The sequence below is a fragment of the Caloenas nicobarica genome, chromosome Z (assembly GCF_036013445.1).
Source record: "Caloenas nicobarica isolate bCalNic1 chromosome Z, bCalNic1.hap1, whole genome shotgun sequence".
NCBI classification, from domain to species: domain Eukaryota; kingdom Metazoa; phylum Chordata; class Aves; order Columbiformes; family Columbidae; genus Caloenas; species Caloenas nicobarica.
In genome coordinates, this window is record NC_088284.1 from 26700310 (window position 1) to 26722836 (window position 22527).

General features: G+C 42.1%; 1 protein-coding gene across 2 annotated transcripts in view; it reads left to right on the plus strand.

The window, feature by feature from the left end:
- Positions 1-584: 584 nt before the first annotated feature.
- MAP3K1 (mitogen-activated protein kinase kinase kinase 1) overlaps positions 585-22527 on the plus strand; it is a 62269-nt gene continuing 40326 nt past the window's right edge. Inside the window, exon 1 of one of the 2 annotated variants that reach the window (XM_065656574.1) lies at positions 585-771. Coding sequence is in view for 1 of the 2 variants with exons in the window: in XM_065656573.1 (XP_065512645.1) it covers positions 1428-1903 (476 nt within the window). In the remaining variant the exon portion in view is untranslated. Of the gene's footprint in view, positions 772-1403; positions 1904-22527 lie in introns of those variants that run through there. The other variant, XM_065656573.1, reaches the window with a different exon arrangement.

Below are 22527 nucleotides of genomic sequence, written 5' to 3' on the forward strand. Positions count from 1 at the left end.
CATTTAGATCAGTGTCTGATCACATATGTAAAGAGGAATCTGCTTCTGTTAGGAAGCAGATTCTCACTCAACTAGTACTTCAGATCAAAGCAGTGACTCCAGCAAAGTGACCATACTAATAATCATTGTTGAGATGCTTAGTAGCGTTACAGCTGGGGGACACATAGCAAATTCTGAGAAATGAGCCTAAAATATTCAGATTGAGTGCTTTGAACTGTGTGGCTCCCACCATATCCAAAATCACACCATCCTGAAAGCAACCTGGTACACACGGCAACATTTAGTTTTCCTTTCATCTCAATCAGCATTCAAATAAGTAGGCTTTTTCAGCGGCAGCAAACCACCTTTTTGACAGCAACGTACACCCTTCTGTTCTTGCAGGAGTTTTAAGTTCCTCCTCTGCAGCTCCGAAGTTGAAAGAAAAACCACCCACATGTGATCGAATGGAAATCTAGACCAAGAGTAAATTTTACTTGGACCTCCCCAAGGTTCTGGTCATGTGATGTCTCCTGCCTCTCTGCTCGCTCCCAGTCTCTTGGGAAACAGCCGCAGCGGTAGGTGTATGTGGCAGGCTATAATCTGAACGTATGCGCATATGGAAACGGGTGTGCTCAGACGAGACGTTAACGCTTCTAAGTAGTTACAGACATGGAGAAGCACCCGCGGACGGGTGAAGCGGCGCCTGCCAAGTGAGGGCAGCCCGGAGAACGACGCGTGAAAGCTGCAGGCAAGGATGTGCCTTTGATTTCCTGCAAATCTCGGAGCGAGCAGGTAGGCTGGGGCGCGGCAGCGGCTTCCCAGCGGCTCGCTGCAGCGCGGGCGTCGTGCGGGCGTCGTGCGGGCGTCGTGCGGTTCCCGGGGAAGACATCGCCTGGGGAAGTTGTGAGGGTGCTGGGGAGAGGGGGCGTACAAACGGGGTGCTGCGAGCTGGGGGGCGGCGCAGCCCGGAGCCGGCCCCAGCTTCGGGAAGCGCTTCCCCGCGCCTCAGCTCCTCACCGGCCAGCGGCGGGCCCGCGCCGCGGTCCCCCGCCCCCGGGGACCGCCGGAGCCCCCGCTGCTCCCCCACACGTGGGAAGGGCCGCGTGGGGGCGGGGACGCCCTCCCCGCTTGGCGCCTCCGCAGGCTCCCGGGCGCGGCGCCGCCCGGCCCGCCGCTCCGCGGGCTGAGCCCGGCCCTGCCCCTGGCGCGCGGGCGCCGCTCCCTCCGACCGCCGACACCTGCGCGGGGGCGGGCGGGGCGGGGCGGGGCGCCGCTCGGCGCCGCCCCGCTGCACCTACAGTCGGCCGCCCCGCCCCGCGCCGCCCGCCGCCACCAATCCGCGCCCGCCTCCCGCCTACGCCGTTTGCGCAGGCAGCGCCGTTTCCGCAGAGGGTTGGAGCGCTGGCTCCCCGCGATCCTCGGGAGCCCGATGTGACCCGCCAGAGAAAATGGCGGCGGCGGCGGGGAATCGCACCTCGTCGTCGGGATTATCCTCGGGCAGCGGCGCGGAGGCGGCCGCCGCCGCCTGCGGGAGCCCGAAGGGCGGTGCGGTCGCGGGGAGCGTCGCCGGCAGCGGCGGGGGGCTCCTGCGGGAGGCGGGCGGCGGCTGCCGGGAGCAGCGCTCTGACTGGAGACGGAAGCAGCTGCGCAAAGTGCGGAGCGTGGAGCTGGACCGGCTGCCCGAGGCGCCCCTCTTCCTCGCCGCCGCCCCGGCCGCCGCCGCCTCCTCCTCCTCCTCCTCCTCGCCGGAGCCCCCCGAGACGCTGCTGCTCCACTACCTGCCCGGGCCGCCGCGCTCCAGCCCCGCCAGCCCGGCTGCCTCTCCCAGCCGCTGCGCCGAGCTTCTGGAGCCGCTGCCGGCGGGGAGCCCGGCGGGGACGGACCCTGCCGCGGAGCGGAGGATGGAGCCGTCCCCCCCCGCGAGGTGAGGGGCTGCCGCGGTGGGGGACGCGTGGGGCTCGACGCCGGGCTGTGGCGGGTGACAGCGGCGGCGGGGCCGTTCCCGCGGGGAGGGCTCGGGGTGGTCTCCGGCGCTTTGCTCCCCGTCGTGGGCGCCCGGACGCCGCCTGGCCGCGGGCCGGCAGCGGATGCGGGGGCGGCGGGAGCCGCCCTCGGAGCGCAGGGCTCGGGCGCGGCGGGCAGCCCTCGGCCGCCGCCTTCCCCCGGGGCGCGGGGGCACCTGGTGCGTGGGCGGGGGACGGGCGGCCGCCGGGCCGGGCCGGACCGGGCTGTCCCACCGGTCGCCCGCAGCTGTCAGCGGGTGGAGCTGCGCGGGAGCCGAGCCGCGGGGGTTGGCGGGTGCGTTTGCGGGGGCTGCTTTTGTGTTTAACTTTTGCCGGAGTCCCGAAGGGCTCTGAAGTGTGAGTTGGGTTGGGGGGGGGGGGCGGGTGTGTCCGCCGGGGGGTGTCGGGGCGAGCGGAGCCCGGTGTCCGTGCCCGCAGCTCGGCGGTGCGGGGCAGGGCGCGGGCCGCGCCGCGCTCCGGGCGGCTGTGCGCCTGCCGCGGGGCTCCTCCTGCACCGTCCTCGCAGTTCGCTGCACGGAACTGAGCTGTGGGGGTTTTTTGTTGTGCGTGTGTTTGTTTGTTTTGGTTGTGTTTTGCTTTAAAAAAGGGCTTCTACGAAGTCTAATTTGCAGTATAGTGGTAGTGCGAGGCTGTTTTCTTTAATTCTTAGTAAGGGCGCAGAAAGGCTTTCGGGCATAAACGTTCTCTCTTTCCGAGAGAAAGTAATTTTTTGGTGCTTTAGTCTCTAGATGGTGTATTTCATTGGTTTCATTTAGTGCCCTACTGTTTATAGCCAATATTTGCCTTCCATGTGTATTGTTTGATAAGTCTACCTTCTTGAAGTTTTATAGAACTGCCCATATTCTTTCTTTTTGACATGCGTAGAAGTATTCGAGATGAAAGTGAACTCACGGCTATGGTGAAGCAGTTTAAGTGCTTCAGAGCACATTTTAGCTTTAATGTGTACTTGTAATGTCTGACTGGTATGTGTGTGGGAAGGTGCTGCAGTAGTGACGGTGTCATTTTGTTGTGAAGTTGACAATTTCATATGGATTTCTTGAAAGGTTTTATATGATGTGGACTGTGTAGTTTAAGGACTTAGTATTAACCTACAAGGACCTATTTGAATGCCACCTTACAGTTTGGCTAATTATTTAAACCTCCTAAGAAATCGAGTTCCAGTTTGGACAGATGACTTGTGTATTCTTTTTAGTTGTGTCTTATGTCAACTAAACCTCAAGGATATTTTTTAAAGGTTGACTTATCTTGGGACTACTGTAATAAGAACTGATCTCTAGACCAATGTCCTGTTTGTATGAATTCTCAGCAATTCAGATGGATTTTGGTCTATTTCTAGGGCAGTGTAAAAATACTTGATATGGTGTGGTTGTAACAGATAAGAAATGCCTCTGTACTTACAAAAGGATTAGTGGGAAATCTTAAGTGTTGTGAAGGGGGAATAATGTATGAATTTTAGTGAGTAACTTATCTTTTTATGACTCAGCACCATCTTTGTCTCTATCAAGTAATAAAATTATAATGTACTGTGTCTTGTAATACAATTGTAACCAGTTTCATGGCTTTCAAGGAAAATTAAGACTCAGTGTTGCAACACATTTAAAGCAACTCAGAGTCTCATGGTGATAGCAAGCAGGAGTTAGGGTCGATATGAGAGGTTCAGGAAGGTCAACGCATGTCGCATCTATGCTGAAACACTGAGTCCATCCTTGCTAGTCAGTCCCACAGCAGCAATGACAGAGCAGCTGTGGAATTTTTTTCCTTTCACATGGACCGTTTTGCTTACTTTTAAGTACCTGCATTTGGACAAGTCAGTGTTTTGAGTGTGTGTACAGGTTAAAACCCTTCTCCTAAATGCTTGCTGACATTCAACTGGGAATGTTAACAAATCATAGAAAATACTAAATGCTAAGTGCTTTTCTGTTTAGTATTTTAGTGAGATAGTCTACTTTGAATTTGTCAGTTGAAAATACGTGACAGCATTGATAGTGATTGTTCTTCAGAAATACAAGATAAATACTCATGTAGAGTATCTCTTGTGTTACCAGTGAATAGATGTTAGACAAAGTGCTGCTTTGTCAAGCCGTATGAAGAACTTTAAATGCCTCTCTGGCCTTATTGTAATATTAATTGACTTATTCTAGCCAAAGAAGGGAGGTTAATTTCTATCTGAGAGACAGCATATTACACATTAAATTTGTGCATGCAGCTGTTGCCCAGACTTTTATTAAGAGTCAAACTGAGGGACATAATCAAAATAATGTATTACACAGAGGTTTTCTGTTGTGTTTTTAAATACAGTAGTTGTACTTTCCTGTAAGGATCTACTGTTAGTCAAAAGATACCGTGCTTGCTCCAAAGGCCCCGTATCAGTCTCTTTGGTGTTACAGTTACTTTTTTAAAATAGATTTTCTGTTTATGCTGGAAGACCTGCATGAGCATCATAATGAAGCTGAGAAGGGAAACTGACTCTGCTGTTAAGTCCTAAATGTAAATATTACCTTTTTTCTTTAATCTCTCAAGCATTCAGCTTGTCAAGGCAGTAGAACAAATATTTTAATTAAAAGCCTCTGAACGTTACAAGCTATCTTTTTATATCACAGGAAGAGGAGGAGGAGGGAGTTGTTTTACTAGGAAATGCAGCTTCAACATAAAGCACTTCAGACCTCTTATATCTATACTGACAGAATATTGATTTGGTTTATATAAAAAGATCCAAACAGTGATTCAGTGGTAACTGTAGTATAATTTCTTGTTATGTTGGGGAAATCCATGAAGGCAAAATGCCCCTTCTTCTCTGCGACCTTAAAAATGTTATTTTAAAATATTCGCACCCTGTAAGTGATGTTTATTTGTGTCCAAAATTGGTGTAGGTGACTTATTGCATCCCCAAGTACAGGATTAGTTCTACTGTCATTACCCTGTTTTTATAAAAATAAAAGGCAGGAAATGCTGTAGTTCATCTCCTCTGCATGCAGTAATGATGTAGTGTGTGACTTGCTTGAAAATTGTTTGAAAATGTATCTACTAGATATGGCAGACTTGCCAGATACTTCAGCTGCAAGACAACTTTTTGTAGATGTTTATGCTGTATTTTCTGCAGTTGCTGCTTGACTCCTGCTAGAGACACCAAAGACAAGCTGTGAAAATGAAGTTTTGACTATGTGTACTAGTATATTAGTGTATAGTAGTAGTGTATTCGTAAAAGCTCATCAGGTTTAGCTCTGCTTATCAATTTGTAGCATCTTTGGTGACTTTCAAAGAAGGGCACAAGTGCTTTAATGGAGCACTGGGCTGGGTGGGAACAGTGAAATCACAGCATGGCCAAGATTTGACTTGCTCTTTTTTTTTTCTTTTAACTGAAATGATGATAATTTTTTCTCTTCATCTTGTCGAAATACAGCCGAGGGAAAAAAATATAGCTTGTTATACACCTTGACTATTCTTAGCTAAGGTAAAATATAATTTTATGTGTTTTAACTAAGTCCATAATGCTGGATATCTTGAACTGGCTGCTTAAATAAGCCACCAAATTTTCTGCTTCCAGTTTGAGCTGGATACTTCTGTGAGAGAAAATTCACCTTCCACCTCTTCTGTGCTCTGCGTATTGAGAGTACGTTTGGGAGAGGGTCACCCTCTGCTGTGTCTGATTTTTATCACTCCCAGTTATTGCAAGTGGTAGGGTTCTGCTTAAATAGTCTGATCTGGCATGGCAGCTTCTTTGTTCCTAGGCAAAGTAAATAGATTGTAACTAACTAATCTGGAGCTTTCTGTCTCGTGGGATTTAGTGATACTGAAGGTTCAGTCTCCGCTGTCACTCAGTGGAGTCTCGGCACAGCGCAGCACGATACCTGTGTGTGGGCATGTGCAATCATGCCTTCACCAAAGCTCCAACATGTCGAGTGCAAGATTTGGACATCAGTTTTTCATTCCGTCTGATGGATTTGACCTTCCAGAGATCTTTTAGTGTGCTAGTGCATCGGTTGTGGTCTGATGTTGGAGTAAAGGTAACAGTGCAGCTGTGCAGAAGTTTGTCCTGGTGCAGGGCGGGGTGAGACCGGAGTGGGACCTGGCGCTGAGGGCGGAGTGGCTGTGGGAATGCTGCTGCTCCAGTTGGCTTTTGCTGGCTTCCAGTGCTGGCGAAACTTGGCTTGGGCTTGTTTAAGATAGAAATTATACATTGCCTTGTAGCTGTTCTTTAAACAAACTTGTAATGCTAGTTTTCAGCAGCAGTGGTGATAAGAGAAGGGATCTGGTTTGAGTTTTGATTTTTCTGATGCTAATCTTGGTGTTCTCGGAGGATTCTCTGCAAAGACCCAAGGGTCGCCTTTTTTTATCTGCTCTCACTTAAAACTCTAGAATTACAGTTCATTCTTTTGCCTGAGGCAAAGCGGACAGAAAGCCTTTAAGAAGGCTTCATTACTTGTCTGTGGATGAGTAGGAGAACCTGGTTAAGTGGAAAGTTGCTCTCTGTTGCTTCCCTTTGTTTTTATCTTTACTCGGAGGCTGAGTGTTGCCTGCAGAATGCTTCTGATTTCCTGCGTCACCACGCTGTGAAACTGGACAATCCTGCTCCGTGGTGAATACTCTTGATTATTTTTTTCCTATAAGATATGTTGGGGAGTGGGGCAGGGTTGTGTGTTTGGGGATTTTTGTTTCTTGGTTTGTGTGTTTTCAAGTTTTCTTTGCGTTATGGTTGAGTTCTGTTTTGTTGGTTTGGGGTTTTGGTTGGTTGGTTGGGGTTTTTTTCTTTGGTTTGGGGTGTTTTGCGGGTGTGGCTTTTTTTTTGAACATCAGTTTTCTTTGGTCGACTGAAAAATGTCCTGAAAAAACAGCACCTCTATTTATTTGAGTCATTTGAAATTAGGAATTGTTTACCTTCTGTCTGGAAACTGATGAAATACTTTTCAAGCTGTCTTAATAAAAGATGGTAGAGCCATCACTCCCTCTTAATTTTGCCCAGAAATGTCCAGTTTTTTGATAGCGCTGAGCATCTGATGACTAAGGATTTGAAGGTGTTTGAAAAAGTGTGGTGTGTTGTTTTTTGGTTTGTGGGTTTTTTTGTTTTTGTTTTTTACTTAGAATGACATTGACCATTCCTGTTTCTCTGCTATGAGATTAAACTGGAATTCAAGTCAGTCTACCTTTGTTTCCAACTGTCTACATATATTTCTTTTGTGTCCCTGAAGTGTAAACTGTTCACATAATTCATGGAAATATAACACAATACTGTTTGTTCTCATCTCTCTTGTCCTAATATTATAATTTGTAGTGGAATGGCTGCTAATGTACCTATTATGACAGGTGACTTCAATTATTCCCTAGTATCTCTCATCAATAAATTTCACACTGCTGTTGGTACTGCAGCTCCTTGTAATTTATCCAGGATCATGTGGAAGGTGGGTGTAGAGCGCTGCATCTGCTAGACCACACTGACATCTGACCACATCTGACATCTTGTTTTCTGATCTCTTTTTCATCCTCTTCTTGAGCATCCTCTCATCTTGCTTTTTGAGCAAACTGAAGTGAGTCTTTGCTCAGCTGTCAGCAATGATTGTCAGGTCCTTTTGTGAGCTAGTAGTTAACCCTCAAAGGTATGCAACTAATACTCCTTGTTTTGGCCCATGGGTATGCATTTCATTTCACTAGTTATTTCTGTCAAATACCCTCTTACACCCCGGGGGATTTTTTCTATGTCCTGTGTGACTGTCTTGCTTGTGTCTTCAGGATTGTTCATTTCATACTGGAAGAGCTTGGTGTAAATATTTTAAGTGTTGAAGGAAAAAAACTTAACTTGTGATAAGACCAAACTGAGAAACAGTTTAGTTTTTTTAAACAATTTGTCAGTGCTACGTCCCATTCTACTGCCAATACATGATTGCAGAGTTTTATTTTAGTAATTCTGTGTATTCTTTCAAAGAGAAGCTTCAAAGCCCAGTGGATAATAGGGTCGTCTTTTTGTCTTCAGGTAATATTTAACTGTTCTGCATCTGGAGAGGCATACAGAATGCAAGTATGCGAAATGGTAAAAATTGCAGTGACTTCCAGTTTGCAGTTCATGTAGAGTTTGAACTTGTCAGATTAATACACTCTAGCAGGCAAGTGTTTGCTTATTGTCATGGTTAAGGCAGTATTCTAATTGCTTTGAGTTACAACAGTATCTTAATTTCTGGTTGCTGAATATGTACTTTGAAAATTCATGTGTAGTCAGTGACAGTTTTCTCAGTTTATCAATATTTAACTTTTTTTTTTTTTACTACTTCCATGTTTTTAGACCATGGAGTTTTTAGGTATGATACTAATATTACTTTCACTTTTTTTCTCTTGTTGCAAATTTTTACTTTGCCACCAGATCTGTAATCAGTAGCTTAAATGTTCCCATAAAATACATCTGAAATGTTTGTTATTTCACTAAAGTAAATGCATCTACTGATGCTTAACCTATGACTAAAGACCTGTTTCCCTAATGTAAGAAAATATTGTGGTTGTGACTAGCATGGAAACCCGCTGAAACAGTGCTATTTTGTTCCTAAGAATTTGGAAAGGCTCTGTATTCCATATTAATTTAGTTGGATTATTCACATAAATAAAACATAGGCGGTGGCTCCTATAGTTGTGTAAAATTCTTAGGCAGTTCAGACTTGAAATGGAAAAGTGAACAGCTGTTTTTTTAAATGGAGTGGTGCTGGATGGAGTTTCTCTTAAAACTATATTAATATGCATAAGTTTCTTTTTAAAAAATTATTTCAATACTGTCTGCATATGGTTCCAGAAAATGAGCTCTTCTGTAAATATATAGCAGACATTAATTTGTTGAGTTTTTAACTGTAAGTTCTCCATTTATTTGTAATGAACAGCTCAATTCAGATTTCCCAGTCTCTGCAGACCAATCGGATGCCCCAGCCGGTAGGAAGTGCCAGGCACTGGGGTTTTGATAAGGTTTTCCCTAGTAAGTGCAGAACGCGTTTGTTCTGTACCAGCCAGCAAGCTCAGCCAGGCTCTTCGCTGCCTGCCCTGCGGTGGCAGCTGCTGGCGCTGGCAAGGTCACTGCAACCAGCAGAACCACCTTTCTCTTTGAACCTCCAAGGTGAGAGCCATGTTCTCCTGCACTGGTATGTTCTGCTCTATGCAGGCTTGTTTACAGCTTCTTCAAATGTCTTCCTAAAACTAACAGAGTTGTGGTTTCTTCCCCTAGCAAGAACTTGCTCTGAGTTGCAATTGCTTGTCTCTCATCCCTCCCAGAGGCTCTGGGGAGGAAGAGCGCGGGGTACGTGGGGAGGAGGTCTCAAAGACATGCAGATTGTTGTCTGTATTTGTTTTAAGCCAGTGTTACAGGAAGAGGGAGGAGAAGGAGCTCCCTTCCTCCCCTCCCCCGGCCTTGTGTGCGAGAAGGCATGAAACCAAACTCCCCAAGCCATACCGATCTCTGGCGGAGAGGGATGCAGGCAGTCTGCAGGGCTGTCATTTTAGAGCTGCATTGTGCCAGCCTCGTGCAGAAAAGACTACATGACTGATCTATTTGGTGTCACTCACTGTGAAGATTGACAGGACACTCAGACTGCCTTTTTTTGTGGAAAGCAGGCAGGTAATCCCCATCAGGGAACTGAGTTAATACAATGTTTTGGATTAAACTAAGATGTCTTCCGTCTGTGCAAAGTCGTAAGCTGATTTCACATATGGATATGTTCAGTATTGTAAACCAGTATACACTGATACCCTCTCAGCAAGCTGAGTGAGGAGAAATATTAACTCTTGGCAAAGTGTTCGGCTGAGGTGATACAGGGCAATTTAGAATTGCTGCAGTGGGTTACAGTGGTGTAATGCCTGGCCGCTGTGTTTGGCTTCCACTGCAGGTCAACCTGCCTCCATTCACAGTGGTTACTGTTGTCACTCATGTCAGCTTTCTTGTTGGTAGTGAAGGATTCCATTCTTATAAAGCTTTTTCCTTGTTTGGGTACTTCAAAGCCAGAAGGGACTCTCTTGGGAAAGGAAAAGGTAGGGGAAAAGGTTAGAAAGTAACGGATCAGTAAAATAAATGTGAAGTGTTTCTTTGTACCTTGGGTGCTTGTCATTTCAACCCAAAATAATTTCTCAGGCCAACCTTTTTTTCTATCCAAGAAAGAAGTCAGAGTTTGCAGACTGCAGTCCTAAACTCTCCTACAAGTTCTGGGTTTTTTTCTACAGTGGAAGCCAGACTTCCCTTTCTGAAGGAAAAAACAAATGTTGGAAGGCTTTGAGCTGAAAGTTGTTCTATAGGATGCCCATTAGGAAGGCCTTGATGATATCTGATTCAAATGTCTGCAAAAAATACATCAATGTCAGTAACTTTCCTTGGCTGCTGCTTCTGGCATACTGTATATAACATAAGTTTACTAATAATATCACGAACCTTTATGAAGACTTTGGCCTTTCTGAGCAAAGTACTGTCTTTAACCAAATCTTCCCTCTATTTTGTCTGATTAATGGTATTAAACTAATGAAACTATTTAACGTTCATCTTTCTGAACTCATTTGGAGTATAATTATACTTAGTCTTGAAATTACATTACTTACATTGAAATTTTTGAAGTATATATTAGATTTTAGAAAGTTATATGTATGAATGGTAAGAGGAACAGTGCTAATATATCTTCAGTTTTGTCTTTTAAGCATACGGTTAAGTTCCAGCATGTTTGGCTACAGTAGTAGACCATCTTGTCCGGGTAAATATGCTGAAGTATATAATTCTCCTTAGTACCTAAGTAGAAAATTAATATGCTCTACTGTTTGCTTGTTCTGACCTGCTCTGACCTGCATGTTTGTGGCAGTATTTTACAATTCTGCCACTAGTGAGGATGCCCAGTGAAGCCAAATGGAGGAGAACAATTGCTTTGGCATTTAGAAATCGGCTATGTGTGAGTGACATTCCTGTATTTTTAAATTGACTGCGAAGGGAATATAGGTCCCGTGCCAGGGCAGGCCACTTGTAGACCCTGGGAATCAAGACTGTAAGGGAGAGCACAGCCAGAACTTTTAGGCTTTTGGCTTCCTTTCAGCCCACACGGTTGACTGCTGAGGAGCTAGCAAGAGGAACTAGTAGGAAATCTGCCAACTTCCACCACGTAGACAAAGTTCCATAGGAGCGTCATCAAAATGGATCTCTGACTACTTCTGAATTGAAAATTTTTTTTTTTAAAAAAAAGCATTTATATCCAGGCAGCAGCTCAGCTCTGTATACATAAGTATTTCCATTGTCTTCAAAGTACTTGCATGTGCTTAAGTAGTTGAGATGTAAATAATCATAAATAGCTGGGACTTAAACAAAGATACAGGTTTTGATCTTGTGAGTGAGCCTCTTGTGAAAACCATATGCGATGGTGAAGCCTTGTAGGCTTTACTGGTATTCTTTGTCAGCAAGTGTTCACTTCTTGTGTATCTAATCCCATTTGTGGTATTGGCAAATTAGGCTGAAATAAGGCAAGGTTTATCACGGAGTAGGTGAGACTTCTCTGATCTGGGTTTCATTCAAAACATGAATCCCAATTCAAAGGAAAACCAGGACCCCAATTGCCACTGTGCCCACCTTTGAATTACATGTGACTCCTGTAGGGTTCTGAGTGAAGTTTCTCTCCTTCTCAGCTCTGTCAAGCTACAGGCAGGGAGGTGATGCTGGCATAAAACCTATTGTACTCACAATGAGTAGGTAAGTGCTGTGCATCTCTTGGCTCTCACCTACATAAAACTTGGTGTGGGGCTCATAAGGTTAGTGAGGTGGACTATCTCTGGTGCTTCAGGCAGCAGATACCTATAGAGTTCAGGAAAAAGAAGGATGCATAGCATAATAGGTGTTACAAACTGCAACACCTCCTGGTTCTAACAGAATCTCCGCATACAAATATTTGTTTAGCACTGTGTTGCTTCTGCCTAGGCCATGCTGATTGTGTTTTGGTGCATAGTGATTTGTGAAATATCTAAAAATGATGAGTTTCTGTCATGATTAAAACCCTGATTCAAAGGGTGTAACAGTGAAATGAAAGTTGTCAAAAGTAAGAATATGATTGCTTTTCCTTTTTTCCTGTTTGTGTTTTTTTTTTTAAAATTTAATATACGTAGGACCTTCTTAACTATAAATAGCTATACTTAAGGAGCCATAAGATTTTGAAAAAATACCCAGTTTGCATCTTCTGGCTTATTGGGAAATAATTCAGCTCTGTTCCTATTAATGTTTGTAAGAGAGAGACTGCTGAACAAATTAACCTTCTTTGCTTACCATTGGTACAAAATGTACATTAAGTTTCTCTGATTGTAGAGCCAAAGGGGCTACACATCCCCCTGATTTGCACAAGTAGTAAGTAGGTAAACTGGACTGGTACAAAGCCAAAAGCAGATGAAGGACTGATTTATGCAATTGCAGCATTTTCAGATCTGTGAAACCTTGTCACCTCTGCAAAAGAGCTCTACTTGTTTTACTAGTTGAGACCAGCTGTGCTCTGTCTCCCCTCTGTGGGGAGAACACAGCTTGTGTTATGGGAGCTGCTACCTTAAGAAACGACCATTTCCGTAAGTATTTTCAGTTAATCTCTGGGGGAGAAGACACTGCCTCTGGATTTCAAAAACACTTTTCTTGTGCAGCAAACATGACAAATTTATGATTTGGTGGAGGCATAAAACAGGCTTATGGATTTTGCCCTAAATTAATTTTTAGAAGTTGTTTTTTTTTTTTGCTCAAAACCACAAATAATTAGTGGGTAAACATAAATGCAGTCAAAATTTTTATTGTAGTTATAATTGGGCAAGGTTTTGGCATTTGTCAGTAACAGTCAGTCTCTGCAATCTTTCCTCAGATTTCTTTACAGCCACTTTTGGAAAATCAAAAATACTATGTAGAGCTTGCTCTTTCCCCTGCTAAGTTATCTTCTGAGAACCAACATCTCACTTTCTCTCATGAAGGCTCAACGTCTGCTTCATTGCATTTCTGAGCAGTTTTGCAACAAGGTCTGCATTTTGATACCTAAAAGGAAGTGGGGAATGAGACAATAAGGGTCTAGCAGTGTTACTCCCTTTCCATGTTCAAATAAATGTCACGTTTTTATAACTGGGAGGGGATAAAGCTGGCTCTCACAAGGGAAGCAGTTAGTGTAGCTGGTTCTTACCGTGGTGACTTTTGATAAGAGTTTGTTGGGTTAATGTATACTTATTTGCAGTCACTAAAATAATCTATAATTTCAGGATTTAAAATGTTTAACTCTTTATTTTAACTACATCAGTCCTTCAGAAGCTACCAATGGGCAGTCAGGGTGTAAGAATTGAGAACTGTGGTATTCCATACTCATACAAGAACTTACTTCTAACTGTGTAGATGTGTGGCTGTCTGGCTAGTGATTAACCTGGATGTATTAAGAAAGCAGATGGGAAGACTGCCTTCTGAAAGTGTTGACCATTCCTGTCTGCAGTGTTCAAAGAGATACGGTTTGCATCATGTTGTCTGAATGTTCACATAGTATTTGTCGTTAGAAATATGACTGAAGCTGACTATGCAAATGTCTTTAGTTTTCCAGGATGGGATTACATGACAGTGTGTTCTTTACTGGTCCTGTGCAGACAGGGCTTAAGTCCACCTTCTTCCAGCTCCAGTTCAATGATGCGTCTTCCTTCTAACATCTGCATGGACTTGAGGCCCCATCACCCTAGTCACAGATTGCTTGTCAGTTTAGTGTAGCAATTAATTCGATGGATGACATCAGTCTTCAGCTTCCAGTTCATAGCCAAGCCAGTACTTGGTATAAAATTAACTTGTTCAGAAAAGTGTTTCCATAAAGAGTCCATTAGTAAGACACAAGGGCATGACTTGTTTCAGACACAGACTTTTCTCAAACTATAGTTCCACCAGTGTTTCCTGGAAACTACTTTTTATTTCTGGTCTTTTATATACATGCTGTACTTTCATAGCCATTTGAAAAGCACTTTGTTTAAAGAAGTGAGACTGCTTTCTCAGTTAATATCTCATGTTCGAGAGGATGCTTCTGTGATACAAGCTGTCGTGGTAAGAAGTAAAATAAGTCTGACATCTGTAGTGATCACAAATGTTTGCTTATCTTTGAATATTTTATTCAGATTTAATAAAGCATTTATCTGTGTGTTAAAGCAAATTTTTTTATATCCTCTTTTCTTAGATATTTGTCTTGTAAAGGTCTTTCAGAATAGCATACTTTTCCTTGACCTTAAAATCAGCATATTGCACAAGTGTTTTGGTGATGTAGTTAAACTTGTGAGACATCTGATCACACATTGATTTGACATAAGATTCTTTCGGTAATCTCTTAATGTGTGGCTATACCATTAAACTAGAGCACCTTACAGAGTTGTAAGAGGTGTGGATTTCTTTTCTCACTTTTTTTTGTTCTTACAAAGCCTAAAAACCTTATATTGTGTAGCAAAGTAGAGAAAGTGACATTGGATTGTGCGTGGGTTTATGAAAGGCAGGTCCTGCTTGACCAAACTGATCTCCTTCTATGACAAGGTGACCTGCTTAGCGGATGAGGGCAAGGCTGTGGATGTTGTATAGTTAGCCTTTGACACCGTATCCCACAGCATTGTCCTGGAGAAGCTGGCAGCTCATGGCTTGGATGTGTGTACTCTTGGGTAAAGAACTGGATGGCTGGGCCCAAAGAGTTGTGGTGAATGGAGCCAAATCCAGTTGGTGGCCAGTCACGAGTGGTGTTCCCCAGGGCTCAGTATTGGGACCAGTTCTTTTTAATCTCTTCATCAATGATCTGGATGAGGGGATTGAGTGAACCCTTAGAAAGTTGCAGGTAACACCTAGTTGGGTGGGAGTGCTGATCTTCTGGGGAGTAGGAAGGTCATACAGAGGGATCTGGACCAGCTGGATCGTTGGGCTAAGGCCAACTGTATAAGGTTCAACAAGGCTGAGTGCTGGGTCCTACGCTTGGGTCACAACAACCCCAGGCAGCGCTACGGGCTCAGGGAAGAGTGGCTGGAAAGCTGCCCGGCAGAGAGGGATTTGGGTGTGTTGGCTGACAGTGGCTGAACATGAGCCAGCAGTGTGCCCAGGTGGCCAAAAAGGCCAAGAGCATCCTGGCTTGTATCAGGAATAGTGTGGCCAGCAGGACTAGAGAAGTGATGGTGCCACCGTGCTTAGCACTGGTGAGTCCCCACCTTGAATCCTGTGTTCAGTTTTGGGCCCCTCACTACAAGAAAGACATTGAGGTGCTGGAGAGAGTGCAGAGGAGGGTGACAAAGCTGGTGAGGGGCCTGGAGCACAAGTCTGGTGAGGAGCAGCTGAGGGAGCTGGGGCTGTTTAGCCTGGAGAAGAGGAGACTGAGAGGAGACCTTATTGCTGTCTACAACTGCCTGAAAGGAGGTTGTAGCATGGAGGGTGTTGGTCTCTTCTCCCAAGTAGCAAGTGACAGGACAAGAGGAAATGGCCTCAAGTTGTGTGAGGGGAGGTTCAGATCAGATATTAGGAAAAATTTATTTACAGAAAAGTTTGTCAGGCATTGGAACAGGCTGCCCATGGAAGCGGTGGGGTCACCATCCGTGCAGGTATTTAAGATGTGTAGACATGGTGCTGTGGGACATGGTTTTGTGGTGGACTTGGCAGTGTTAGGTTAACAATTGGACTTGATCATCTTAAAGGTCTTTTCCAACCTAAATGATGCTATGAATTTGTAATAATCAAACAAATTCTGGTATAGATTTGTACTGTGTCCTGTTAACACGGGGGTTTTTTTAACTATGGTTGAAAGTCTAGTCAGTGGAGTCACAACACAGCAGGGTAGTCACAAATGGGACTATGAACTGGTACAGCTGCCACTCTGCTCAGGCTGCTTGGCAGTCGTGTTGAATTCGTTACTGCTTTATCTTTCCATATGTTGAAGCACAGCTGATGAGTAAAAGCCTATGTGGTAGCACCTCAGGGAATGACTTCAGATTCAGTTGTTATTGATTTCCTTTGGGTGAAAGATATTTCCTCCATAACAAGGAGGAATAATATGTGCTTTCTGAAGTAGGTTCAGTGACACCTTGCACTTTCATTTCCTACTTTTTTGTGTTTCGTTACTAGAGTGGGTATTACTGCTACAAGTCACAGTCCTGGCTTGTGTTTTGTGTTTCTTATTTTTGAATGTGTTGCTTAAAAAAACCCCCACTGTTTTAGGTTACTGCTGATTTTTGTATGGACTCTGATATTAAATGCTCAAATAGATTACGGAAGTGTGGACAACACACAACTTGTTGAGATTTCTCTTGTGACTGTTTCTGCAAAATACACCTGTGAAGCTTTTGGAAGAAAGCTTTATGGGACAGATCTGACAATTCGAGCTTTCCCATTAAGAATTAGTGCTCTTGAAGATAATTATTATAGCTCTTCATTTTCATTTTGCCATTTGAGTCAGACAGTTAGAGCTGCTTGCAAATAAATGAAATCAGTTTTAAAATTTTAAATTGGTATAATGAGTCTAGTACAGAGACCAAGCAACTGATAACTTGCTTCAGAAGGAAAAAAAGCCACAAAGGATAGTCTTGAGCTGCTGAAGTTTAGGGGTTTTTTACTATGTGAAGATACTTCAGGCTAATTTAGTATGGAGAATTGCAGAAATCTGTTCAAACAGAAATGAGTTGTGCTTCATCAAATATAAAAATCAAAAAAACATTAGGTGAGTCAATCCTCACCTGTGCCTTAAGTACACACTGGAACTTGAATAGACTTATGAACCATACGAAAACTTCTAGCTAGCAACTTCTTCATTTTTTTTCACATCCAGTTGGATTTTTATTTGTTGTAGCTTTTTTCTTTTTCCCCAAAGTAACTGTCATAGCTCTTATTCACTGTTGTTTTTAATAGTGGAGTTTTAAAATGCATTCTTGTCTTTTGCTGCTTTCTAGGTTGTTATACTTATGTCTGAATGTTTATACAAAAAAAAAACCCCTTCAAGTTACTCAAATTTCTTTTAAATTTCAATTAATAGTTCTGATTTGTTGGTATTTGATTTATGTGTTTTCTGACGATGAATGCATCATCTGCTCTTTTTATTTACTGTGCCCTCTTTGATTAGAATTGCTCATACAGAAAGTGAAGGTTGGGTTTTAAATATAGCTGAAAGATAAAATTAGTTACTTAATGTGATGCCTACATTTGGTAACTGCTTTGGTAGGCTTGGTGTTTTTTAGAAAACCAAATTACTCCTATGGATACTTCCATATGAATTGGGAAGCTTTTGTAAAGGGAAGGCAGAGAGTAGAGCAATCCAGAACAGCAGTCACTGGTAGTCTTTCACCTTCTTCAGAAATTTAATGCCCTCTTTTTCTGGAGCTGGCAGTGGGTGAAAATTAACAGAAGACTCTGTTTATCATCCAGTTTGCTCTAAGTAATGTGGCTTATTCTATCTTTTAGGATTGAGTGCACAATATTAAATGTTACTTGCGTTATTAATTTGAAGTTAGAAGTGGCTAAGAATCTTCCAAGAATAATGCCAAAATTTTACTTTTCTCAAAATGTGTAACTTTCTTGAGATGCTTTTTGCTAAATGCTTTTGAAGAGATGCTAGCTGGCACTTTACCCACCAATTTGAAAACCAGTAAACTTTAAGGTCATCATTTTAATGGACCAGAATTTGTTGTTGCATGAAGAAATTATTAGATGGTTTCGAACAGAAATACAAGATTCAGTCAATGTTACTTTAACCTTCCCTTAGACTACCGAAATAAAATGAACTGGAAAAGCTCCAGAAACTATATTAAGACACACTTGAAAGCACAGATTGACTTAGTGCCTTTCTTATTCTCGTGCATCATGTTGTTCAAAACTACTGGAGAATTTTCATGAGGAGCTAGTAATAAATTGTAGTAAAAACTTGCTGCAGGAATGTATGCATTCATTTCAGAAATTCCAGTTAAAAGTACACTACAGAAGGAGTATCTCAATTAGTGGATTTAGTATGGTGAAGTGACTGAGGTGAAGTGACTCTTCTATCTTCGTCCTGAGGTAAAACAGCAACACGTGCAAGCAGTCAGGCTTTGGGGCCTTTTGCAAGAGAAGGTGGTTTTTCAGCCAGCCTCAAAACCTGTGGTCTGCACTGGCAGGGACTTGTGTCTGACAGTGGGATGTGGGGAGGAACAGAGACAGGTCTTGGCTTTACTGAAACTCTGGAGCTGGTTCAGCATTGTCATTTATGGCCTGTTCTTCTGGGTTTGGCTTTGTACACCTATTTTTCAAGTTTTACATTTCTTGTTCTTCACTACACTAAACAGTAGGGTGAAAGTTAAGGAAAAAATATTTCTGTAATTAAGTTCTGTACCAGATTTTGGGACATGGGTTTCTTATTTTGGCGTTTATTCCTGAAAGCACTGACACCTGAAGAATGTTAACTTTAAACAACGCTGTTCCTGTAGGTGCAAAATTATATAGATGCCTTTCAAATATGATATGAAAAAATAAAGCACATATTCTTCCTTAATTGCACCCATGTCTGGGTCTAATACTGTTGTTCAAAGTTCCTTAAACTGATGAGATATTTTTGAATAGTGTCTACTATCAAGGAGGTCCTGTGAAGTGCTTAGTTTTATTATTTTCTGGGGTATTTTCTTAAAGTTTTAAAATCAGAAAAATTATAGAACTATGCAGTTTGCGTTCATTGCAGATGCACAAATCTTCACCTGTAGATTGGTACGAAGTTTTCCATCAGACAGCCATTTACATTGTGTTTCATATGTGAGTTAGAAAGGTGTCCTAGATAGACTGGCATTAAAAAATACTACACAGGTTTCACTGTAAAGTGAAAAATCTGAAAGCCACTTCTAAAGAGTAATGGTTAAAAGAAGTGGGAAACAAATACAGAAGTTACAATTTAAACTTGTTCCATAGATTCGATCTAGTATTGACTCTTTAAAAATAATAAAATTTGAAATGCTTTTACTCAAATGGAAGGGGAAAAAAATGAAGCAGATCTCTGTTGCACCCAGGCAACAACATAGTCAGTGTCAGCTGGGAAAATTTTGGACCCAGCAGAAGTAAAGGATGCCTTTCAGGCCTGCCTCATAGCTTGGCTTCACAAGTGAAATATTGCCACGTAGAGCCATTCCAGCTTGTGGAAATGAGGAACAGTGTAATAATTATGATAGTATGGCATCATTTCCTATATCAGGAATTACTTCACAAAATGTCTAAATAGTGTCAAAGGATCATTTTCATGTCCAATTTTCAGCACTTCCTGGAAAAACAGTGTTTCAGTCTTCTGTCTCAATTTATTTTGTTGCCTATAAATAACCAAGGAGTTTACTAGCGAACTTGAGCACCTACCTCTGTGTCACAAATAACAAGTATGAGATACTTGAGTGCGTGGAATCAAGTGCAAGGAAAGAATATATAGTTTGAGTTTGGGTTGTTGTGAGGTTTTTTGAAGTGAGGGTAGGGATAAGGTATTGGTGATTTCTTTTAACTTTTTCTGGTATTGTTTCAAGACTTTTCTTGTTTGCATTTTTTTTTTCCAGATTTAGTGTTAATTATTTGCTTGCTTGCTTAGATAGAATTGCTTGATTTCTTCGTGGGGCTGCCATTAATTACCAGCACATCTTTAATATCTTTTGATCTGATGGCAAGTTAACAGTATGTTTCAGTATGTTTTACACTAAAAGCCTTGCTTTTAATGATCGAATCGATTTGTGAAGCGCTGAAGGGGTATACAGTGCAATATCATCTTGTTTGCTTATAGGTGTATTAACTGGTGAGTATATGAAAGCAGAAAAAGATTCAGACAAGGACAACTGTTCCTTCCTCACACTAGCACTCCTCTAGACACTAGTGGCACTTGTGCATTTTGTCAAATCAGACGTAGACACTTTTGCTTATTGTTCTCACACATTTTAATTCTATTGCCCTTCATAAGGGAGAAAAACTATGGGTTTTTCAATTGAATAAACTAAAATAAAAACTCCAGATAACTAACTTTGCTTCCCACAATAATAATAATAATTTTTGTTAATAATGCTTTAATGCATGGGCTAGATTTCATGTTCTGCTTTCTTCTCAGTAAGAACAGTGCTCTTAAATTAATGCTGTTACATAGACGTGAACACTCCTTTTTGCTTATTGGGCCCTGGACTGAGCAGAGAGTAGCGTATGCTGTCCAATGGATAAGGGGTTTCCATATCCTGTACATATGTAGTTAGTTTACTCTTTAATGCACTGTGAAACTGGAGCTGGTAAGTTGCAAATGGAACAGCCAGCTGCTACTTACATAGTAAAATTTCCCAAATTAGCTAATGTTTCCTTTACTGTACCACTTTCAACAAGATGTATTAGATGTGAATGACACAAGATTTGTTTTGCTGCGAAAAGAATAATTTTATAAGAGAAACATTTGCATTTGTGAACTGTGTATCAACTCTCCCTGAAAACAAGGCAGATCTGAGTTTGTTGCTCCTAGCTGAACTTTTAAAAATATTGCTGTAAAAGTCTTCTGAGATAAATTGCAGGTAATGTCTAGTACTTTTTTTTTTAATTCCACTTAGCTGCTGCAGCTGAATCTGTAGAGAAAGATTATAGTTTGCTGTGGATTTGCAGAATACACACACTGGGAACTTTCTGCTTCAATGCAAGGAAACTAAGTCCTGATTTCCAGCACAATGTTGTGTTCTTAACAGCTCTATCGTAGTAAATTGTTTATTACTTAAACATATCTTCTAAGAAGCAGCTGAATTGTGACAGATCATGTAGTAAAATTCAGTCTGTGCTGATCATATCTATTAAGTTTATTTAACTATTGTGTATTCTAAATTGAGTCCACTGTGTACTGTGCTATTCATAACAATTCAGTGCAGAAGTCACGTAAGTGTTTGTCAGACACACATTTCCCTTTTTATAATTGTTAAAACAAACAGCTGTATTTCTACATTGTCCAGCCATTTTGGGTTTTTGAATGTAACGATCTGTAGAATAGAAATTGCATCATAAAACGTGCTCAGATGTTAGAACAGCACTTGAAAATAACGTCTATTTTCCTGATTTCTGCCTCCTGTTTTACTGAGATTTTTGCATTCTACAACAGGAAAAAGAGTCTTTTCTTAGCCTGATAAGAGAAACTGAAAGCATGCAGCTGACTTCTGCAGAATGTTTTTTCATTCCCCACTTTTGCATGGGAAGGAGTCCTTATGAAGCCTTTAACATCCATTAGTACGTATCTTTCTCTTCGTGTTGTCTATGTTATGGCAAATGTATCTTAATGTGTGTATTGAAATTTGTCCTTTTTGTATCTGTGTTTCAGAGAGAGCATGAAATGCATTTCTTGACTGCTGTCTGGTCTTGTTCTGAGTAGGCCTCGGGGAGAACTTTTTTGTTGTTGATGCCTTCAGGAATTTGAGGTTGCTTTTTGGTTTTGTTCATCTTTAATTCTGTTGTCAGCTTTCCTTCATAGCAGAAGTACTGGTTTAAGTTGCTAATGAAATACTGTCAACATCTAGGGTACAGTGAACTATTCCTGCTTGCCTGTTAAATGTTGATAAAGTGACAGTTGCTTTGATAGTTTTGAAAAGCAGAAAGTTAACAGACTCTTTATGCTTTGTCAGAAACTTCAGTGCCCAGAGCAGGAAGAACTGCTGAGATGCCTAAGAACATGTTCCAAGATATAAACACGCAGTGTTTCTGGTTTAGCTTCACTGTTTGTGAAGAAACTGATTTAACTGAACACTCTTTTTTGATAGTTTGTGGTAATTGATAATCATCTTGTGGTTTGTTTAGCATGATTTACAGGTCAGTTTTTAAGAAGCCATGGTGCAATCTGCCCTTATTTGTAAGAATTTATTGCTAGTATAATTACTACAGGGAAAGCCTTCATGAAATGGAGCTTTCCTTCCTCTCCTCTTCTGGGCTGTATCAGTGTGGTAACACTGACATCTGTTTGTCAAATGTCTGCTGGCATGCACAGTTTCTTTTAGAGTTTTAACATAAACCATAGTTGTACAATTTCTCCTTCTTGCCTCACCAGAAGGTCAGGTAGGTCATCTGGGGTTTTCTGTCTGCCAGTTTGATTTGAGTGAAACTTACTTGTTGAATACATAAAGCATTTTATGGTGGTATCAGATCTCCTAACCTTAAGTACAATTTCTCTGCCTCCTCATCCACCTCCCTTCCTAAAGAGGAAAGAAATTTCAAGGAAAGCTAAGGTGGTAGATTATATATATGCTAGAGAATGCTATCTGCGTAACTCATGGTAATATGTATTTGAGTCTGTAGTTCTCTGCGCTGGGAGAATTACTTGGGTTTTGTAGTTCAAATGCAGTTGTATATAATGTTTTTTCTGGTGTAAGATTTTTCTAAACATTGAAACAGTGGGCTTTATTGTATCAATCTTGTGTGCTGATGCTGATATAATGACATGTAATCAAGGACATGCAATGTCTTCTACCCAGAGAAGTGAAACACCCTAAGATAAACTTATTCATAGCAAAAAAAGAAAAAAAAAAGGAAAAGCAAAGCCTGTACTTTATGGACCAATTATTAGTTCTCTCAATACATGAGAAGGTAGCCAACTAG